At 42.5% G+C, this 19,184-nt stretch overlaps 2 protein-coding genes across 6 annotated transcripts in view; both read left to right on the top strand.

The window, feature by feature from the left end:
* itga7 (integrin, alpha 7) overlaps nt 1–14,871 on the top strand; it is a 32,995-nt gene extending 18,124 nt beyond the window's left edge. For 2 of the 5 annotated variants that reach the window (XM_035632212.2, XM_035632214.2), the window contains exons 6-25: nt 2,851–3,058; nt 3,354–3,550; nt 3,866–3,954; nt 4,082–4,209; nt 4,345–4,440; nt 4,938–4,999; nt 5,307–5,476; nt 5,727–5,876; nt 6,401–6,516; nt 6,900–7,086; nt 7,263–7,337; nt 7,723–7,802; nt 7,938–8,015; nt 8,462–8,564; nt 8,752–8,967; nt 9,479–9,595; nt 9,794–9,907; nt 10,434–10,532; nt 10,793–10,918; nt 12,854–14,871. In XM_035632212.2, coding sequence (XP_035488105.1) covers nt 2,851–3,058; nt 3,354–3,550; nt 3,866–3,954; nt 4,082–4,209; nt 4,345–4,440; nt 4,938–4,999; nt 5,307–5,476; nt 5,727–5,876; nt 6,401–6,516; nt 6,900–7,086; nt 7,263–7,337; nt 7,723–7,802; nt 7,938–8,015; nt 8,462–8,564; nt 8,752–8,967; nt 9,479–9,595; nt 9,794–9,907; nt 10,434–10,532; nt 10,793–10,918; nt 12,854–13,009 — 2,567 coding nt within the window. In that variant the 3' untranslated portion in view covers nt 13,010–14,871. Of the gene's footprint in view, nt 1–2,850; nt 3,059–3,353; nt 3,551–3,865; nt 3,955–4,081; nt 4,210–4,344; nt 4,441–4,937; nt 5,000–5,306; nt 5,477–5,726; nt 5,877–6,400; nt 6,517–6,899; nt 7,087–7,262; nt 7,338–7,722; nt 7,803–7,937; nt 8,016–8,461; nt 8,565–8,751; nt 8,983–9,478; nt 9,596–9,793; nt 9,908–10,433; nt 10,533–10,792; nt 10,919–11,468; nt 11,626–12,853 lie in introns of all 5 variants that reach the window. The other 3 variants (XM_035632211.2, XM_035632213.2, XM_035632215.2) reach the window with 2 other exon arrangements.
* Nucleotides 14,872–16,596: 1,725 nt separating this feature from the next.
* Nucleotides 16,597–19,184, top strand: npffl (neuropeptide FF-amide peptide precursor like). Its single transcript, XM_035631736.2, has 3 exons — nt 16,597–16,901; nt 17,732–17,847; nt 18,724–19,184. Exons 1-3 carry the CDS (start codon nt 16,752–16,754, stop codon nt 18,842–18,844), a joined length of 387 nt encoding a protein of 128 aa, XP_035487629.1. The 5' UTR covers nt 16,597–16,751; the 3' UTR covers nt 18,845–19,184.

The raw sequence follows: 19,184 nt of genomic DNA, 5'->3' as shown, positions 1-19,184 counted from the left end.
CGTCTTAATCCTTCCTGCTAATTCCACCCCGTGTCTACGTCTGCAGAATTTAGTGTGTAATCTATGTACAACATGGGACAGTCTCACCTTCACTGTTATAAAGAGACAGCCATCCAAAACTGAAATATACTATAAACCTTTCTTTTTTTCCTTTTTGTTCATGTTTGGGATGATCATTTTTCCTTTTTGTTTTTAGGTGAATTGGAAAGATGGTTGTCTCTTTAAGTAGCAGGGTGTTTTGTCTGTTCTGTCTGTAGTTGTCTGTCGACTGTAGTGTGTTTAGTCAGACGTCTGTCGGTCTGCATGTGAGTGTCGGTACGAGGCTTTCCAGGTGGCGGTGTTTTTTTCTTGCCGGTTGTCGTCGTTTTACTTGGAATAAGGATTGAACTAACAGACAGGACTGAGGGATATACAGCCAGATGTGCTCTGAGCCAAATGCTAACATCAGCAATTGCTAACATGGTCACATTTGCATTGCTTACATGCTAATGCTAAAGCACAATGTTAAGCGGGTTCACTTAGGTAGGTCAGAGTGTTAGCATGCTAACGCTGACAGCGCTCAACACAAAGCTAACACACAGCTAAGGCTGTTGGGAATGTTAGTAGTTGTGCGGTTACGTATTACGTCATGAACTTAATAACTGGACACATTTAAATTTTGATCTGATGATGTTGCCAGAATAAAACATATTCGGATGCATTGGCATGGAACTAGGAATGACACATTTTTTTCTCCCATGTTTCCACCGGATAAGACCGGAGGACTTTGATGGAACTTCAGTGCCGGATGAAAAAGCTCAGACGTATTCGTCCTCTGGGGACCATGAATGTCTGCAGATTCATGAATTGAATCAGTAGTTGTTGAGATATTTCAGTCTGGACCACAGCGGTGTGCCATTTCTTTTTGTAAAGAGAATAGTCTTGTAACTTCTCTTAGTATCTTTAGTGTCCACGTGTAATGAGTCATCGCCATTAACAGGCCCTTCTTTTTTTTATTCATTTAATGTTATCATGTGACTTTTACTTTTCACCGAGTGTGTGGCCCTGCTATAAATCTCTCCATCCACATACCTCCGAGCCTGTTTTACCCTCCTACTCACCATATTGAGCCGTCTCCTTGACAACACTAATTCCCACATGACCTCCTAGCCTTCATTTATAACTCACATGCTTCCATTGATCCTAACCAGATGAGATGCCACACCTGTGCATGTTTACTAACAGGACAGAGACGGTTTGTAGCGTATATGTTCCTGAATTATTTCACTAAACTGTTTTTAAATCTGGTTTTTCAGTTGTTTCTGTTAAAATGTCCACGTACAAAGAGTAAATCCACACTCTGAAATTCCAATGAGCAGCGCTGAAAAAAGGCATACATCCTTTTTTACCTCTAAGGTTCAATCCTACCCTTATAATCTCTTTAAAGTAGGTTGTCAGGCTAACTATTGTTATGCCAAAATAAAATGGTGAAACCTATTGCACAGGTCTCCACGTTTTCATTTTCCAAAAGTCAAAAAAAGAACCCAAGAAAAATTATTTTTTTTACTTTACCATTCATTTTATTTTATTTGTCCATTTAAAAAAACACACACAGAAGACAACAAGACAAAATAGAAAGAAAAAGATAAAAACATTGAGTAAATGATAAAAAAGTATAACATGGATTCCTAAAAATAATTTCAATTATATCATGCTGTTGCCATCATTGCATGAGACAAAACCAAGCATATTAAAAAATAAATGGGAATCTGGGTAAGAAAAAAGTTTCACCCAGTTATCACTAATAATTTCTTAGGCCTCTGAAATAAATCTAATCAGTTGATTGCCCCGCCATTACTAGGCTGATGCAGGTCCCCCTCCCCTTTAAAAAACCTTTCGCAGCATTAAGCCTCCAGTCTCCATTTAGTTTTACTGTGTCGACCTCTTAGTAAGCCTATGTGTTAAAAGCCACCCTGTGTGGAAAAAGTAGCACCTTGTCTCTGTCCGTTGGGTTTTTACAGGAGCTGAGTAAAGACTGCTGCATTCCACACCTGCCACCCTGGAGCTGCTCACTGTTTGTCTCCGTTTTGTCTCCCCCTGCATGTTTACTCAGGACTGACAAATGTCCTCGCATATATTATCCTCCCTTAACACACCCTCTGCATGTTTTTCTTTTTGAACTAGTAAAGCAAGTGCATGTGGCTGCTTCTATTTAAGTGAAATTATTTGATATGATGTGTTATTTTTTCACAGCTTGATAAGAAAATGTCAACACAATCTTGTCATGGTGCAAAAACACGTACACACACACACACACACACACCCTCCCCCTTCCACTTGTTCAATTATGTGATTTACATGCAAACACATCCTCAAATTCCTTCACGTACACGTGTACACACACACACACACACACACACGTACACACACACACACACAGACACACACACACACACACACATACAAAGGAGGAGATGCTTTAGGCTATAAATCGGATTAATATCCACCCACTATGTTTACATACTGCCTTCACCAGAGGCAGCTGATGCACAACAGCAGGATCATGAATCTCATGAGACATTATGTGAAGACCAATACATCTTCTTCTGCCCTTTTGCTCTTACCAGTGGACACAAAACCATTCACTCTCCTCCCAAAGCCTTCCTCGAGCAAACACAGTGCACAGGACATTCATACCCCTCATGGGTTTGGCATAAAATCAATAGTCACTTAAGGCACACATTTCATTAGTAAGAAGATGAGCAGAACACGCTACACTGAGAGGAGATTAGCCTCCGAGGCCCGTGGTCAATACTAACCCCTGACCCTTCCTCCTCCTCCGCCCTGCCTTTCTTCCTCTTCGTTTTGCAGGGTTTTCTGTGGACTCGGCCTTAGGGATAATGAGCCTCGGGGAGCTGACCTTTGTGGCGGGCGCACCCCGGGCCAATCACACAGGGGCGGTGGTGCTGCTGAGGAAGGACAACGTCTACCGACTGGTGCCACAGCACATTTTCTGGGGGGAGGAGCTGGCATCTTCGTTCGGGTACTCTGTAGCTACGACGGATCTAAACAGGGACGGGTGAGGAAATGCTGAGCATGCAGCTGTAGCATAGATCTTAGAGGAGTGGGCTTGGTATGGAATGGTTGCTGGGTTGAATCCCTTGACAGGCAGGATAAATAACGTGGGCCAAAGTGCCCTTAAGCAGTGCACCTAATCCAATTCAATTTCTCCCTGGGTGCTGCAGCTGCAAATCCTTTAAATTATATAATAATTTGAAGCACTTTGAATAAGGATTTTGGATACTCTGTTAAAAATGTCTGGAGATGGTCTTTAACTTTGAGTTCTTTGTTTCTGTTCCTGTTCCCATCTTCAGTTGGACAGATCTAATTGTTGGAGCCCCTAACTTCTTTGACCGTAAGGCAGAGATTGGTGGAGCTGTTTATGTGTACTTGAACCCCTTTGGTCACTGGGACGATCAGGCTCGGCCAATCCGTCTCAACGGGACGTATGACTCCATGTTTGGGATGACGGTCAGTAACATTGGAGATCTGGACCAGGATGGATACGGAGGTGAGAAAAAAATTATTACCGAACATAACCAGAAAGTGATTCAGTTTAACGCTAAGATATCTAATATTTAAAAAAAATATGTCCTTCGAAATGTGGTTAAAAGAGATATCATTTTTTCCCAAACAAAATATGGAATTATGAGTAAGGAATAAGGAATTCATCATTATATCATATTAAATTAATCTTTTATACTATTTGAACATGCAGTGGTAGAATGTTTCCTTCTTGTCCTAATCACATTGTCGTTTATGTTTTAACTATTGAAATATAAGAAAGAATTAAACCAGTAAACCACCCAACCCTGTATGTGTTCAGATATTGCTGTCGGAGCGCCATATGATGGAGATGGCAAAGTTTTTATCTACAGAGGCTCAGATTCTGGAATTGAGACCAAACCTGCTCAGGTGAGTTACATGCTTCATTTGACGAATGAGCAAAGAGCAAGAAGGAAAGATGAAAAGAGGGATCAAGGAAATAAATTGATTATGACGCTAAATGAATGACTATAATCAGTGTCTCTTATCCCATCAGGTGTTGGACGGCCGTGACTTTGACGTGAGACGTTTTGGATACTCCATCTCAGGTGGTCTGGATATTGACAATAACCAATACCCAGACATTGCAGTGGGCTCCCTTAATGATTCAGTGGTTCTCTTCAGGTGAGAAATGTCAACAATATCATCATCATAAGCATCATCACATTTGACGTGAAACATAACATCTGTTTTAGCATCAGTAGGTGATTATTTGTTCTACCTACAAATTTTTTTGTTGTGTTTTTCTCTGTCCCTCAGGTCCCGTCCAGTCATTCACGTGATCAGAGACATATCGATTGACCCTCAGTACATTGATCTGGAGCAGCACAATTGCAAGGGTAGACATGGAGTCTGGTAAGAACAAATAACGTGATAAACTTCCAGGACAACTTAAGTGAACCTAAATTATAAAGGTTATATGTACGATATTCACAGCCACAAGATGTCGCGCTAGCACCAGCATCTCAGACCAGAACAAACGATTTGTCGGCCCAACTGCCCGACTCCTTTAGTTTTCTCAGCAAGGTGTTGTTTATACGTGTTGTCTCAGTGAAACACATGAGCAGAAGCACAAGTGAAATAAGTTCATATTTTTATATCACTGCCGATCAGACCTGGAGACGGTTTCAAACTCACTGCACTTGCACTAAATTGAACAAGCACACAGTGGCAACCAAAACAAAGAAGAGAGAAGATCGGATTACGACACATATATGCTGTATAAATGTTAATAATCTCATATACAACCTTTAAAAATATAATTTAGAAAACAATCTACTATTTACATTTTTGATGTGGTTGTTGTAAACCTGTATCAGTAACAAACTGTCTCCGTCCTCTGACTCTTTTAGTGTGGAGGTCAAGGCCTGCTTCACCTTCACAGCCCACCCAGAACACTACTCACCACACATGAGTAAGTCGCGCCTCTGTTGTCATGACCATTTGTGTTCATTCTCTCACGTGGGACTTCATCTCACCCTGCACAGTGACAGGAGTCATTTCTATTTGCAGTGGCTAGTAACCTTATCTGTGGTAACATTAGCCTTTATTATGATTAAATCACAGCTGTGTAATACTGTATTCCCTGAGATGAGGGGGTTTAATATATGCTCTGCCCCTGGTGGGCTCCTGAAGTGCTCTGTGTGTGTGCTAACATGTCTGTATTTTAACCCACTTTCTCTCTCTGTCAATGCCTCACCCCCTTTTTTACTCCCGTCAAGCCCTGGTGGTGCATTTTGAAGCTGACACAGAGCGCAGGAAGTTGGGCCTCCCGCACCGTGTGAACTTCCTGGGCCGCAGTTCACTGGAGCCCGAGTACACTCAGACGGAAGAAGTGCAGCTGCATCAGCAGCGTCACCCTGTGTGCACTTCTGCTGTCTTCCAACTGCACGTCAGTGACTTATGTGTTTGTGTTGTCCGGATCAGAAACTCTATTTAATTTTTTTTTATTGTGGAATGAGATTATAGTATCTTTTTTTAGGTACTTGTTCTTAGTTTTTACTTTTGTTTTGGTGCACCGAATATTTTGTTCAATAGGGTTCAAAATGCTTGAAATGATTCTTCATTCTCCATCCTAACTGTGTGACCAGATACTTTGTTAACTGTTTGTGGAGTGTTAATCATCATCTCTGTCCGTGCAGGAGAGCATCCAGGACAAACTGCGTCCCATCTCATTGGCAATAACTCACAATATCAAGCCTGTGCCTCCTCGCAGACACTCAGGTGCCAAGAGGCTGGAGAAGCTGGCGCCTGTACTGAGTGTTTCCCCCTCCAACACGCTGCACTCCGAGGTCTGTAACTAGCAGGAAGCAAAAGCATTTCTGAGTCGGGACGAATTAACCGGCTATTCCCATTCAATCATTTCTATAGAAAGAAGTTAAACAGTTTATTTTGCAAAATATATCATGGAAAATATTCAGCTGGAATACTGATGTCTGTTCACAACATGAAAATGCAAGGGAAAGAACAGTTTTTTAATTGCAGGATTTCATCCTGTTGCAAAATTTTTTTTTGTACAATGGTTGATTCAAATTGAATTCAAGTTGATTCAAATTAAGCTTTGTTAAATACAACATCTCTGCAGAGAGCATCCTCTTCATAAAGTAACAAGTAAAGTAGTGGGGGAAAGTCTCTACAGCATTGTTCAGGTTAAATGTGCTTAATTGTATTTCTGCATTTTAAGCATAGTGACGTAGAAAAGTAAAATGAAATACAACCACACATATTAGCACTTATCTTTCTACATAATTTCTTTTTTATATCAAAAACTTGAAAGTTGATACTTACACTTCTCATCTGTCCTCCCCCCCTCAAGGTGAACTTCCTGCGAGAAGGATGTGGCAGTGACAAAATCTGCCAGAGCAACCTGAAGCTGAGCTACCAGTTTGGAACACGACCCCTGACCTCTGACCTCTTCACCCCTCTGCCAAAGTTAGTATTCGCCCGACTCCTTCTGTGTGAGCTGGTGAAGTCGATTAATAAAACAGTTGCCTGTAGTAACCGACACCAACTCAAACAGCTATACATTTGCAAAGGGGGTAATATAGTTTGTATAATTATTATTATCATATCAGAGGGAGGGATTTTTAAAATTACAAACCCTTTTTAAGTGCAGACTCATGAGAAAGTTTCCTTACATAGAGGTATTTCTTGTACAATAAAATATTGTGAGATTACGTGCCAACATACAGTGAACAACATTCTGCTTTACTTATACTTTAAACCAATTATACCCTTCCTTCAGACTTTCATCCTGGCAACTGTAGATTTTAGTTTTCTTCTCCATCCCTGATCTCGTCTCTATCTTTCTGCAGAGATGAGGATGACGTGCAGGTGTTCTCCCTGTCGGACCAGCGGCTGGTGGTGCTGGAGATCACCGTCACCAACATGCCCTCTGACCCCCTTCACCCCGACGAGGACGGAGATGACGCTCATGCTGCTCAGCTGCTTATCACCCTGCCCAACACGCTGTCGTACGCCGGCTCCAGGGTCCCACCACAGGTACAACAGCACCATTTGGAACAAGTTTCGAATTGGTATTTTAGACGCGGGTTCCAATATCAGAGTATCGGAAATGATGACCTAGTTAACTTACTCATGTGATGATATTGACTCTTATGTTTTGTATGATTGTACTCCTCCTAAAATGCTCTTTGATGTGTCATGACTGACTGCAGATGATATGTCAAGCGAACCAGAACGGTTCCCAAGTTGAATGTGACCTGGGAAACCCTGTGAAACGTGATACAAAGGTAAAGAAACAAATTCAGTCCAAGCTGATTTTCTGGACAGGAAAATATAGTAAGTGTAAAATGAATTAATAAATACAGGACAGAAAATAAATTGGCAGAAATTTACTAAACCATTTTTCAAGCAACAATTCCAAACATTAGCTGTTTAAAGCTTCTCAAATGTGATGATTTGATTACTTTCTCTGTCCTGTCTGATCATGAATGAAATATTTTTGTCCATCTCTTTACACATATTTTATGGACAAAGCAATAAAACGATTCACTGAGACTCAACAACAAAAAACATCAAGGAGTCTTCTATAAAGTACCTTTTTTTTTTGCTTATTTTTTTGTCGTTTGATTTGATATTGGTTGTAACAAATACGTGTGTGTGTTTGACCCTCAGCTGAAATTCTCCATCAACTTGAGCACATCCAACATCACCATTGAGACCACTGAGTTGACAGCAGATCTCTTAGTGACAACGTATGTTCTCTTATAAAAATGACAAACATGATGTACTCATGTTTTATTTCACTCACGTCAAGCTTTGGTTGTTTTTATTGCAAACGAACGCTCTTTTGATTTGATTCCTGTGTTTGGTTCTTGTCTTGTTCTCAGTATCAGCGAGCAGCTCGACCTGGCCCCGGTCACCGCGTTTGCTAAAGTTGTGATAGAGCTCCCTCTGTCTGTCAGTGGGTGAGTAGAACCTGAACAGTGACTTCAATATTTCTAACCTTCTTAGGCTTTGGAAAGTCTTAAAAAACACACTTAGCCTTTGTTAATCTTAATTCCAAATTAGTTGACAGACACATTTGTTCCGTAGTAACTTCTTGTTGTGCTGGATTGATGTCTTACATTGAGGGAAATGTTTAAACCCAATGGAAATCAATCAAACTAAAATTCAGGTTGTCTTGTGCATCCTTCTTGTAGAATTGTTAGGAACCTAAAATAAAAATAAACTTCTGAGTTTGAGTGAATTACAATGGTAAAACTTTATGGCCACACGTAAGCCCCAAATTTTTTTTTAGATTAAATATAATTCAGTTTAAACAAAAGTGTTCTACTAAACAGCCATATAAAGCTGTGTGAGTGCGTATGCAGCTGTCTGAAGCATGCACGTGTGATGTTGTGTTTTACTGTAGGCTCGCTCGTCCTCACCAGCTGTTCTTCAGCGGCACAGTGAGGGGAGAGAGCGCCATGACCAGTCTGGAGGACGTCGGCAGCCCTGTGGATTTTGAGTTTGTGGTGAGGAATAAGTGTGTGTGTGTGTGTGTGTGTGTGTGTGTGTGTGAAGGACCCACATGTGTTTGTCTTTTCCATCTTTATGTGTTCGTATGAATGCAGTCTTTGACACAAGTAATAAATAATTAAAATGACCCAAGAGAAAAAAAAACAGTTATTAGTTTCTCATATAATACGCTTCTTCTGCCAGGTGGCTAATCCCGGACCAGCTCTGCAGACGCTCGGCTCGGCCTTCCTAAACATCATGTGGCCTTACGAGCTGGCCAATGAGAAATGGCTCCTGTATCCCGCCAGCCTGAAGTTTCAGGGTCACCCAGACACACACTGTGCCCCGACTACGGCCTTGAATCCTCTGAAGTTACAGACGTCCTCACCTGCAGAGCCCCCGCAGTCTCTCGATCACAGCGTAAGCAGAGCACAGGTCAGACATTTTATTTTACAACACTGATAAAGACTGGACACGATTTTTCACAGAGCTTAATTTCATGCACCATTACGACCAATGAAGGTCCAGCCTCCAGTTAATGTTTACTGCCCTGAGGCTTCCCACACTGAGCAATGGGACCTGAAGGTATCTCAGGCAAGGATTCCTTTGGCAAAACTTTGTTGTTTTGGCCTATTAACCCCCACAACTACACATGACAGTTGTATTATTTCCACAGGCCCCCAGGAAAGTTGATTTTCAAAAATTCACTAGTACCAGCTTCTTGAATGTGAATATTTGTTGGTTTTATATCATAGTTAACTCAACATCTTTATATTTTTGACCATTGGCAAGACAAAATAAGATATTTGTGGCAACAACAAATTTGTACAGTTTGATGTCATGTCCGTGCAGACTTAAATCCTTTTTTCCCCCTGAACCGTGTCATGTGACTGATCCACCCCTGCCTGTTTTAATGCATCACCTCCACCAGACCGGGAGATCTCGCCGCTCCCACCCAGAGGACGGAGGTCAGGTGAATTCAAAAGGCAGCGTGGGACGAACCACCCCAGCGGTGGCAGCCTCAGAGAGACGCAAGTCGCTCAAACTGGTAAGAGGCGAGAGAAGAGGTAAAAGTAGAAGGAAGGAAAAAAGAATCACGTAGTGTTGTTGTAGATTTGAAAATGTAGACGCCTCAAAGAGAAGATGCAGACTTCGTTTTTCAATACTTTTGTAACTGCGTATGTCTCCAGTTCCACCTAAAACTTTCCCCTGAGGGCTCAGCTGTCACTTTTTGTTTTCTACACAGGACTGTCTCTTGGGATCGGCACGTTGTGTCCTGTTCCAGTGTCCCCTCCACAGCTTCTCTGGCCAGGCTGTCCTCAGGATCCACGCCAGGTTATGGAACAGCAGTTTTATTGAGGTGAGGGGGGAGGAAGAAAAAAATCCTGTCATCATTACATCATCATTTCTTATTGGCACAGTACTCTCAATCTCATTCGCTGGCCCTTGCGATGATTTAAGGAAGTAATGCAAGTGAATGAGGGATAAATGCAGGGAGTAATATTTACAGAACAACAACTACAGATGCAACTGTGACAGAGCTTTGACCGCTGAGTGACCCGCAGCTGCACCTTTGATATGCAGCGAGAGATCCAAGAGTAACAAGAAATATGCTTTGTAACCAACATGGTCATCCAAGAACATGGCGTTGACAAGGTCGTTTTCTTCTGTGGTTTGATTTATTCCAGATGAATGAAAATGTTGGTATAATTTTGAACATTATCGTGCCTTTTGTTCTCATTTTCATTTTATCTTGCATGGGTCTCAAGGACATCATGTCCCCTTTAAACCTGCAGGGGAGGCCTTTTGATGAAGATCAGTTAACGTACCTGATTAGCTACGAAAAACCGGGTTTTCACAATGGTCACTGTCTCTCTGTCTCTCAGGAGTTCCCGGCAGTTAGTGCTCTGGAGCTGCTGGTCAGGGCCAACATCACCGTCAAGTCCAGCATCAAGCACCTGGTCCTCAGGGATGCTGCTGCACAGGTACAGGAAAAAAATCGACTGGGTTAACACGATGCTTACACTGCCTACGGCGCTTTGTGTCGGGCACTCAATGTCAATTCGAAATGTTCTTTGCTGGCAGTGCTTTGTCCACTTCTTCCTACACTTTTCTGAACTCATTTTAAAAGCACGTATCTTCACCACAGAGTGGGATTTCGGTCCTGTCTCTTTACCATGTGGTAACCCAGCAGTGATAAATATAGCCTAGATTTCTTTTAAATCCGTCCTCCCTTTCCCTCCAGGTTCCAGTGATGATCTACCCCGAGCCTGGTCTGGCGGACCAGTACCGGATCCCCTGGTGGATCATCCTCATAGCCATACTGGCAGGCATCCTGCTGCTGACTCTGCTTGTCTGCCTACTGTGGAAGGTAACACACACACACACACACACACACACACACACACACACACACACACACACACACACACCTGACTCATGTATTTTCAGAACGTATGCACCTACCTGTCCTATGTTCTGAAGTCCCCGAACAATTATTATTAGATCAATAACTGTAGAGAAAATCTACAAGGTGACAGAAAAGGACCACCTCCCCACGAGTCCCTTGGGAGCAAATACCACAGTAATAAACAGCTGTACGACGCCCTGGCTTCATCCCATCTCTCCCATTACTCTGGCATTTTCTCATCACTTTCCGTGTCAGCCCAATTATTTCAGTCTGCTTTGTTCTGTCCTGTAATCATTTTATTCCTTCCAGCTCGCTCTCATCTGTCCTCTGTTGTTCCTGTGTTTGTCCCCCCTCTGTCCCACCTCCTTCATTGTGTCCTCTCTCAATCCCATCTGGGAACTCTCTCTGTCCCTAAATCCCTTTTTATTTTTTTCATTTTTAAATTCCATTTCTCCCCCCCCCCCCCCTGTTCTACCTTTCCCCACTTCCCTGTGGTGGTCCGTTGCCCCAGTGTGGGTTCTTCAAACGCAGTGAGCGGCGCCGACACTATGAGACGGAGTACTACCACGCCCATTTGGGGGTCCAACCCTCTGAGGCGGAGAAGCAGGCATCAGAACTATGATATAACACATATTTCCCTCTGGCCTGTTCTCCTCTCACTCCAAGCGGTAAAAGTCCTCACCCACAAAACTCACGCTTGTGTGGCTGGTGGTGTTCATTACAGCATGACATATTCAAACAACTCTTGCACAAATCATCACAAAAATGTGGTATCATAGCAGAGATGGTTATTGTTTTAAGGATGTTTTCTAAACCCAACTTCATTTAATTAGTTAGTGTTGCTGTGTTTGTCTGACAAGATTAACCTCCTAATCCAACCTAATCTAGTGACTGGAATCAGTAATCATTTCAATAAACAATTAAATGATGCCAAATGCCAAAAAATTCTGTCAGTCCTGCTTTTCAAATTCAAGTATTACCCGGTCTCTTCTGATTAGGAACAGAATACATCTGAGTTTTACCTGGTTGTCCAACGAAATAAAGCACACAGGAATATGTTAACTTTAGTTAAAGGAGTTTTGATCCTTGGCATTTTCTCTATTTTCTGACATTTGCATAATGAATTATTAATGAAAACTAATCAGCAGACAGTGGCAAAGTACATAATTAGTAACAGCCCCACATTAACCTGATATATATACTTTTGCCACTGAGCTCTTATTCAATATTATTAGATCTTCAATATTAAATAAAATGCATTTTAGCGAGTAAATGAATATATGCAAAACTGTTTCTCTCCCTCGGGGCTGTGAGATGTCTGTTGACCTGTGTGCTGTGCCTCTCCTGCTCTGACGTCACTGTTTAATCATCTGCACGTTTTCAATCTGGCACCGGTCAAAGAAGACTATTCATTTTCGTGATGTGCTTGTCTTTATACCACCGTTTGACAAGCGCCTGGTGGCCAACTGGTTCTCCCCTGATGTCAGGAGAAACTCATCATTAGGTTCATTTGGTGGTTTTTGTTCATATTAATGTGTGCACACATTTTTCCTAATAGCACTTTGCCAGCGTGTTGGTGCGTTAATCGAAAGCACTTAGGTCTGATGCTGAATTATAGACGTGTTGGATTCGCCTTTTATTAAACTGTCACCCTGTCTGCACAAAGGCATCATGAGATAATTAGCTTTTTTCTATCTGAGATGAACTAGGAGACATTACTGATGAAATAAATGAGATGTTATTCATGATGTTGAAAGCAGAATATCTTACCTAGTGAACTGATTTGCTGTCTCATATATGTCACCAGTTAAATCGTTGTTTTTTCCTTCCTCTCCTCCGCTCTTCCCTCCTCCTCCTTTAATCCTCTACCTGCTTCACTTCTCCCCGTGCCAACAGTGTGGCTTCTTCCGACGGGCCCACCACCAGGACAAAGTGCCTCAGTACCACGCGGTGAAGATCCCTCGCGAGGACAGGCCACAGTTCCAGACTGAGAAGTCCGGCGTTGTCCATAAAAAGGAATGGGCCACACACTGGAGCGACGGGACCTCGTAACTCTGTCTGAAGCGCGGACTGACTGAATTCATTAAAATCACCACATGTGGCTCTCATTCTGTCTTTGCTTTGGAACTAACGGACTAAACACAAGTGCACATGTAGACTGAGATCATGAAATCTTGTGCACACTGTACTGCGTCAGTACACACACATATTGGTGGCCTGTTACACTGGATCTATATTCTCCTATTCTGTAGCCCACTGATGGTTGGCCTTGAATATTCTACTTGTACCGTGCATCTCCGAAAACACCAGTGTTTTGCGGCAAATGCCGACTGTCCAGTCAAGCTGCTCTGAGTGTTTCACAGCCTGCACGGGAGCACCGATGCTCTCAGTCATCAGATTTGAGCGGCGCAGGAAAGGAGGACAGCAAATCACAACTCAAAGAACTGCATGACCACAAAAACATATTGCAAATAGTAGATGCATACAGACACACTGGACATTGTTGAAGAAAAAGCCACTGCCCATGACAAAAACTACTTTCCTGCCTCAACTACTGTGAGACTGACGACTGATATGGGCAATGAAAAGAATCTTTTTTTTTAAATATAAATTCGATGTTTTGGGATTTTCTCTAAGTTAGCACCATGGAATGGTAAACGGTGGGAATATGTCAGTATGTAAGATATGTGTAAAGTTGTTGCAGGACACTGAATGCGTTGTTTTCCGGCCTTGCTGTTTGCTCTGGGCTGGCTTAGAAAAGAAGATAATGAAAAAGTAAACCTGATGGTTTTTGTATATCCTTGTTTAAAGGAAAGGAAAATGGCTTTTAAAATGAGGAGCCTCTTCAGTTTGTATCTTTTGCATTTTTTTCGTCAATATGTCAGTCACATGTACTCAGTTGCCTGAGCCAACTTGAACAAGAAAAAAAGAAAACCACGATACAGCCTCTAATAGCCAATGGCTGTAGCACTGTTGCATGGAAACCAAATGTGTCTGAAGACTGAAGCAATATCCAAATGTGGTCAATATATAGACATTTAAATTTCTGAACCACACATTAATATTTGAACGGATTTCCCTGCTGATGAGGGGACTCGTGTTCCCAGTGTATAAGATGACTGTGTGAAACCACACTTAATGCTCCCATTAACCCCAGACACATTTAAGTTTTCAAGTGACGTCATTCATTTTTTGTTTGTTATTACTGAGATGTATAAAATGTTTTACCAGGTGACATCGTTTGTATAAACACTGTTTCCAAATTTAGTTGAAGTGTATTACCCTGCTTGTAGCACTGATCCCGACCGATGAGTGAGGGCGAGATTGTACATCCGTGTCAGTGGAGACATTTCTAATTGCATCACAAGTGCCTTATGGGGAAAGTGGCGGATTGTGAGCCACTGGCTCAGAACATGAGGCGACTGCAAATTAGACGACGCTGCCCCAGAGCATCTGTGGACAAATCAACATGAAGAGAGAGGAGGGGAGAGGAATTCATCAGAATGAGACACGCTTTCTTTTTAGATGCAATCTGGGTGGATGAAGTGGCTGTAAAGCATGAAGAGTCGGCTTGGTTTCTTTCTTTCTTTAGGTATTGCTGGACAATCTTGTATTAGCTGCATGAAGCTCCTGTTGATGTTCTCTTGTACCCCCCGACTGACTCAGTTTTTTATTTATTTTTTTGTTTGGCTGCACTGTTTAACATTGTAGATAAACTGAAAGGAGGCGAAATAAACCCATCAGACAATTTACATTGTGTGAGAGAAGTAGGTTTGTAAAAGCTGCAGTTCACTCAGAGAACACTAGAGGGCGGCAAAACCTCTGACATCCGAAATGCTATCTAACTATCTGTACTATTCTTTGTTTTCCTTCTTTTTTTTTAAAATAAAAACAACTGTCTATGTTGCCCATAACCTTGTGCTGTGATTTTTTTTTTTTCAGCACGAGGATACATATTGCACCACAAGGGCAGAGATTAGTGGCACATAAATAGTAAATGTCCTCTTGAAGAAGAAGTAAGAAGCTATCTGTTGTTTGTGAGTAGGTAAACACAAAATAACAAGTGGCTGCTAAGAGAGGACAATGGTTATAGACGATCAATGCAGCAGTAATGACGGCAATCTTCATCATCATCATCATCATCATCAGGTAGTAAGGGCACAGTAAGGGCAGCTCGTTCTGTGCTCAGGCTCATAAAAATCACTAAAATCACCATCAGGTAATCAAAATATAGCTCAGGGTCGCACTCACCTCACCGATACACACATATATACATATATAAACTTATATACAGTATAATATACGGAGGTAAAGCAGATCGTTTACAAATCAAACATTATGATATGTTTGACTCAGCATCATATTAAATGATGGATAATAATTGAAAATAATAACTTTCACATTAACAAATTCACAAAAACAAAATAGCACTTTTGATCTTACCACAGTGATGGAAACTCATTCCCCCCTGAATCCTTCAGATGTCATCCCGGTTACCATGGCAGTCAAAGGGTAGTGTGTGTGTGTGTGTGTGTGTGTGTGTGTGTGCGTGTGTGTGGGTCTAAGCGGATTGTCACCCATTAGGCTCTTTGATGAGGCAAATCTGTTGTCTCTTCCAGAATTGAAGATGTGACTAATTATTACACACACACACACACACACACACGCTCGCGCGCACACAACAAGTGAACCCCAATGGCACCAATAAAGCCACTGTCACTCACACAAATCAAGTCTACAGTTGTCTCTGTTCTAAATTAACTCAACGAAGGAAGCTGGCACTCAACAAATGGAGGATTTCCTTCTGAGACACGATAAGGTTCTTTCTGAAATCCCTTCAGCTGCCAGTTTAAAAAGAAAAAAGAAAATTATATCTATATATATATAGAGCGTCACTATTGACCTGTAGTGTGCTTAACACTCATGCCAATAATAAGTAAGAAGTATGAATGTGTGCGTTATATGGCACCAATAATGATTTTTAAGGTGAGAAATCACAAGATATCCACCTGCAAAAAAAATTTTCACGTGTCATGTTGAACATCAAAATATTTCTTCAAATGAAAATTAGTAACTTTATGGTAAACCCTGAGCTGTGAGAAGATATGATGAATGTAGCCTCCAGTTTAGATATTACTGTAAAACATTTGGGCTGGAGAAAAAAATGATATCATTATATTATTCATGTTGTTTGCAGTTCTTTTGTGCTTCTCTGCCTCAAAATACTTTTTCCCATTAGATCACCGAAGATTTGCATACTAATCTGTTTCATATTGACTCATTATTAAGTGGGTAATGGGTGCTGCCTGTGTGTACGTGCTGTGCGGACCACTGGTCAGAGGGGACTGGTGGATCAGGGTCCATTTGCAGGGATTTATCTGTTTAATAACTGGGAGAGTTGTGTTGGACGACCCCGAGGGACGCCCAGCAACACACTCTGTCATCACTAATGCCCTGATCCTACTAAATGGACCCGGTTAAGTCTCATATTAGGGGATCGTTCTTCCTCCATCCTGTCCCTTGGTCCCCTCTGCACAGCAGCATCTTTCTCCTGCTCTCCTGGGGGTGTCCAGCCTGTGACCATGAGGTGTATATAAGCCCCCGGCAAGGATGTTACCACCAAACCAAGTTCGCCAGGGCACCGCACACAGAGGACACTTCCCCCTGCACCAGGACGAGCCCCTTCCTCTGCCGCCCGGAGTCATCAGGCGTGAGCAGACAACTCAGATCTTCCTCTCCCTCTGTTTTTCGTCACCAGCGGTCATCCGAACTCCTCAACCGAGACTGTGAGACCATGGACGCGGCTGCAGTGGTGACTCTTCTGGCTCTGCTTGTGGCGATGGCCGGCGTCAGTCAGGCCCTTCACATCCAAGGGGGTCTGGACAAAAATGAAATCCCGCCCGGCAGCTCAGAGGAGATCGTGGCCGACCGCCTGCTGGGACTGGTGAGTCAACACGCCACTCGCACACTTGACCTGTGGGAATTCAGCATCTATCCGTCACACCTCAGCTCACTGCTTGATGCAACGTCATATGAATCAATTTGCCCCGAATAATCTTGGCATCTGAAAACAAAAATCTCCTTTTGAGACTTATCCCAGCCACACGTGTTGTGGGCAGGGCTCATAAACAGCTCAGCCACATTGCAGAGAGTGACAAATTCTGTGCACAACCAGAAGTCGCGGCAACATTTTCAGATAAGTTGTCACTCCATGTGACGCGGTTTGATAAACGGGATTGTCGCTCTTTTATCAGGTGTGAGAAGCTCATTCAAACAATCCATTTAGAGCTCAGACAGTGATCCCCCTCATGCCAGAGAGGGATATAAACCGTGATATATTCTGGGGTCAAGAGACAGGCAGAGCAGATGAAGGAGGGGGAGTCACATCATGAGTAAGGAATATGGGGTTTTCCCTTTGTGGGACAGACAGCTCTGGGTTTATTTAGCATAAAGATAAAGGTGCATGGATATTTGGAAGAGCCGGGGGGCACATTTCATTGCCTTTGTAGTGTGCTATCAACATCTCAAGGTCCCTTGTCACAGCAGGACACACTGACTGGGGTTTCTTCCCCCCAGGGTTTGAGTTGCAGCCCAAATATGAATTCAGTTTCCCAAGGTTCCCAAGATGTGTTTGCGAGGTTTTATTCATAAGCCAAAAGAAGCGTTTTGATATTAGCCTTTGTATTTCTCTGTTTGTGTGTGTGTGTGTGTGGGTGTGTGTGTGTGTGTGTGTGTGTGTGTGTGCGCGTGCGTGTGTGTGCGCGCGCGCTACAGGAGAGTGAAAACACAGATAGCAGCATTGACGATCGTCTGCTGACCTCAGTGCTCAGAGCTCTGCTGCTCGGATCGCAGAGAGAAACCAGGAGCTCAGTCCTCCATCAGCCACAGAGGTCGGTGACATGACACACACACACACACACACACACACACACACACACACACACACACACACAGAGGAAATGAATCATTTAGAAATCTCAACCTTTTGTACAGCAGTTTTCATGTCAGCACTGGATTAAAGGCAAATATTTATTGATTCTACTGCAGAAAAATGTGACGTGTGATGCCAGTACTGTAGCTCCCCTCGGGTCTGTTTGGGTAAAAACATTTTCTTGCACTTGGTAACCAGACGCTACACAGGGGTCACCATAAGATTTTTAATGAAATAAGATAAAACCCCCTCACCAACAAGCAAAAACCAACATACACAACCCCTCTGAAACTCTTTAGATGCGACCTGATTTCTGAAAGTATCTCATGCAGAAAGGCTGCAACTTGAATTGTGGAATCATTTTCTGAATCAATGGATTTTTTTTTTTTTTATCACGGTAAGTAAGTGGAGAAAAAGATGCAAACCAGATAATTTTTATAATAAATTCACATTACGGATCCATTAATCTACCATCAAAATAGTTTAATTCTGTCAACTGACTAGTCAACAACTGATTGTTGCAGATGACCACGCAGATATATCTGATGTCAGAATTTTCAAACACAAATTTTAATACACGATGCATTCCATTTTTGTAGTCTTGGATTCAAGTGTTTAAACATTGTACTAAAACTGTCGCCTGTGGTTCTCTGTTGCCTTCAACCTGCCTGTTATGCTGCAGCCATTCCTGCTCTGAACAGTGAAATGTAGTAAAGCTGAGACAAGTTAGACATAATTCCTTAGTATTTATACACAGTGACTCAATGTATATCTGTCATTGTATATCCCCCATCAAACACAGTTTTTTTTTATGTTGTTGTGTCCCAACGTGCAGGTTTGGCCGTGATTCCAGAGGGCAAGGTGTGATGGAGGATCAAATGCATCCCCGTAACTGGGAGGGGGCCCCCAGTCAGATCTGGAGTATGGCCGTGCCCCAGAGGTTTGGCAAGAAGTAACCTGGCAGGCCGATCTGCACATCACTGTCCCGGCACGAGGCCGAGCAGCGGGCAAATGTGGAGAGACTAAATTTGAATGAATGAATCTGAATTATGTGTAAAACTCTCTGTTCCTTTCAACATCGCCACAACCCATGGGGCCCGACTTGACACCCCGTCGTTTACCCACAGATGACGAGAGCCTCGGTTTCGTCTCTCCCGGTTTTCCAACAACGCAAAGCATGTAAACTGGTGCCTATTAAAGTTTTCTGAGCAGACCTCATCTGTCCTGACTTGAACAACAGTGAGGACCAAAAGTTTTTGCTGTAAATTTGCTGCAATATTTTTGTTATCCCTTTGT

The sequence above is a fragment of the Scophthalmus maximus genome, chromosome 6, assembly GCF_022379125.1.
Source record: "Scophthalmus maximus strain ysfricsl-2021 chromosome 6, ASM2237912v1, whole genome shotgun sequence".
Classification (NCBI taxonomy): Eukaryota; Metazoa; Chordata; class Actinopteri; order Pleuronectiformes; family Scophthalmidae; genus Scophthalmus; species Scophthalmus maximus.
Note: the sequence above shows the minus strand (reverse complement) of the source record. Positions and strands in the feature narration are given on the sequence as shown.

Excerpts from the sequence above, each read along its gene's own strand:
- npffl (XM_035631736.2), top strand. The coding sequence starts at position 16,752 with ATGGACGCGGCTGCAGTGGTGACTCTTCTGGCTCTGCTTGTGGCGATG. Across the intron at positions 16,902-17,731 it reads CCGACCGCCTGCTGGGACTG|GAGAGTGAAAACACAGATAG; the intron begins GTGAGTCAACAC and ends CGCGCGCTACAG. Across the intron at positions 17,848-18,723 it reads GTCCTCCATCAGCCACAGAG|GTTTGGCCGTGATTCCAGAG; the intron begins GTCGGTGACATG and ends CCCAACGTGCAG.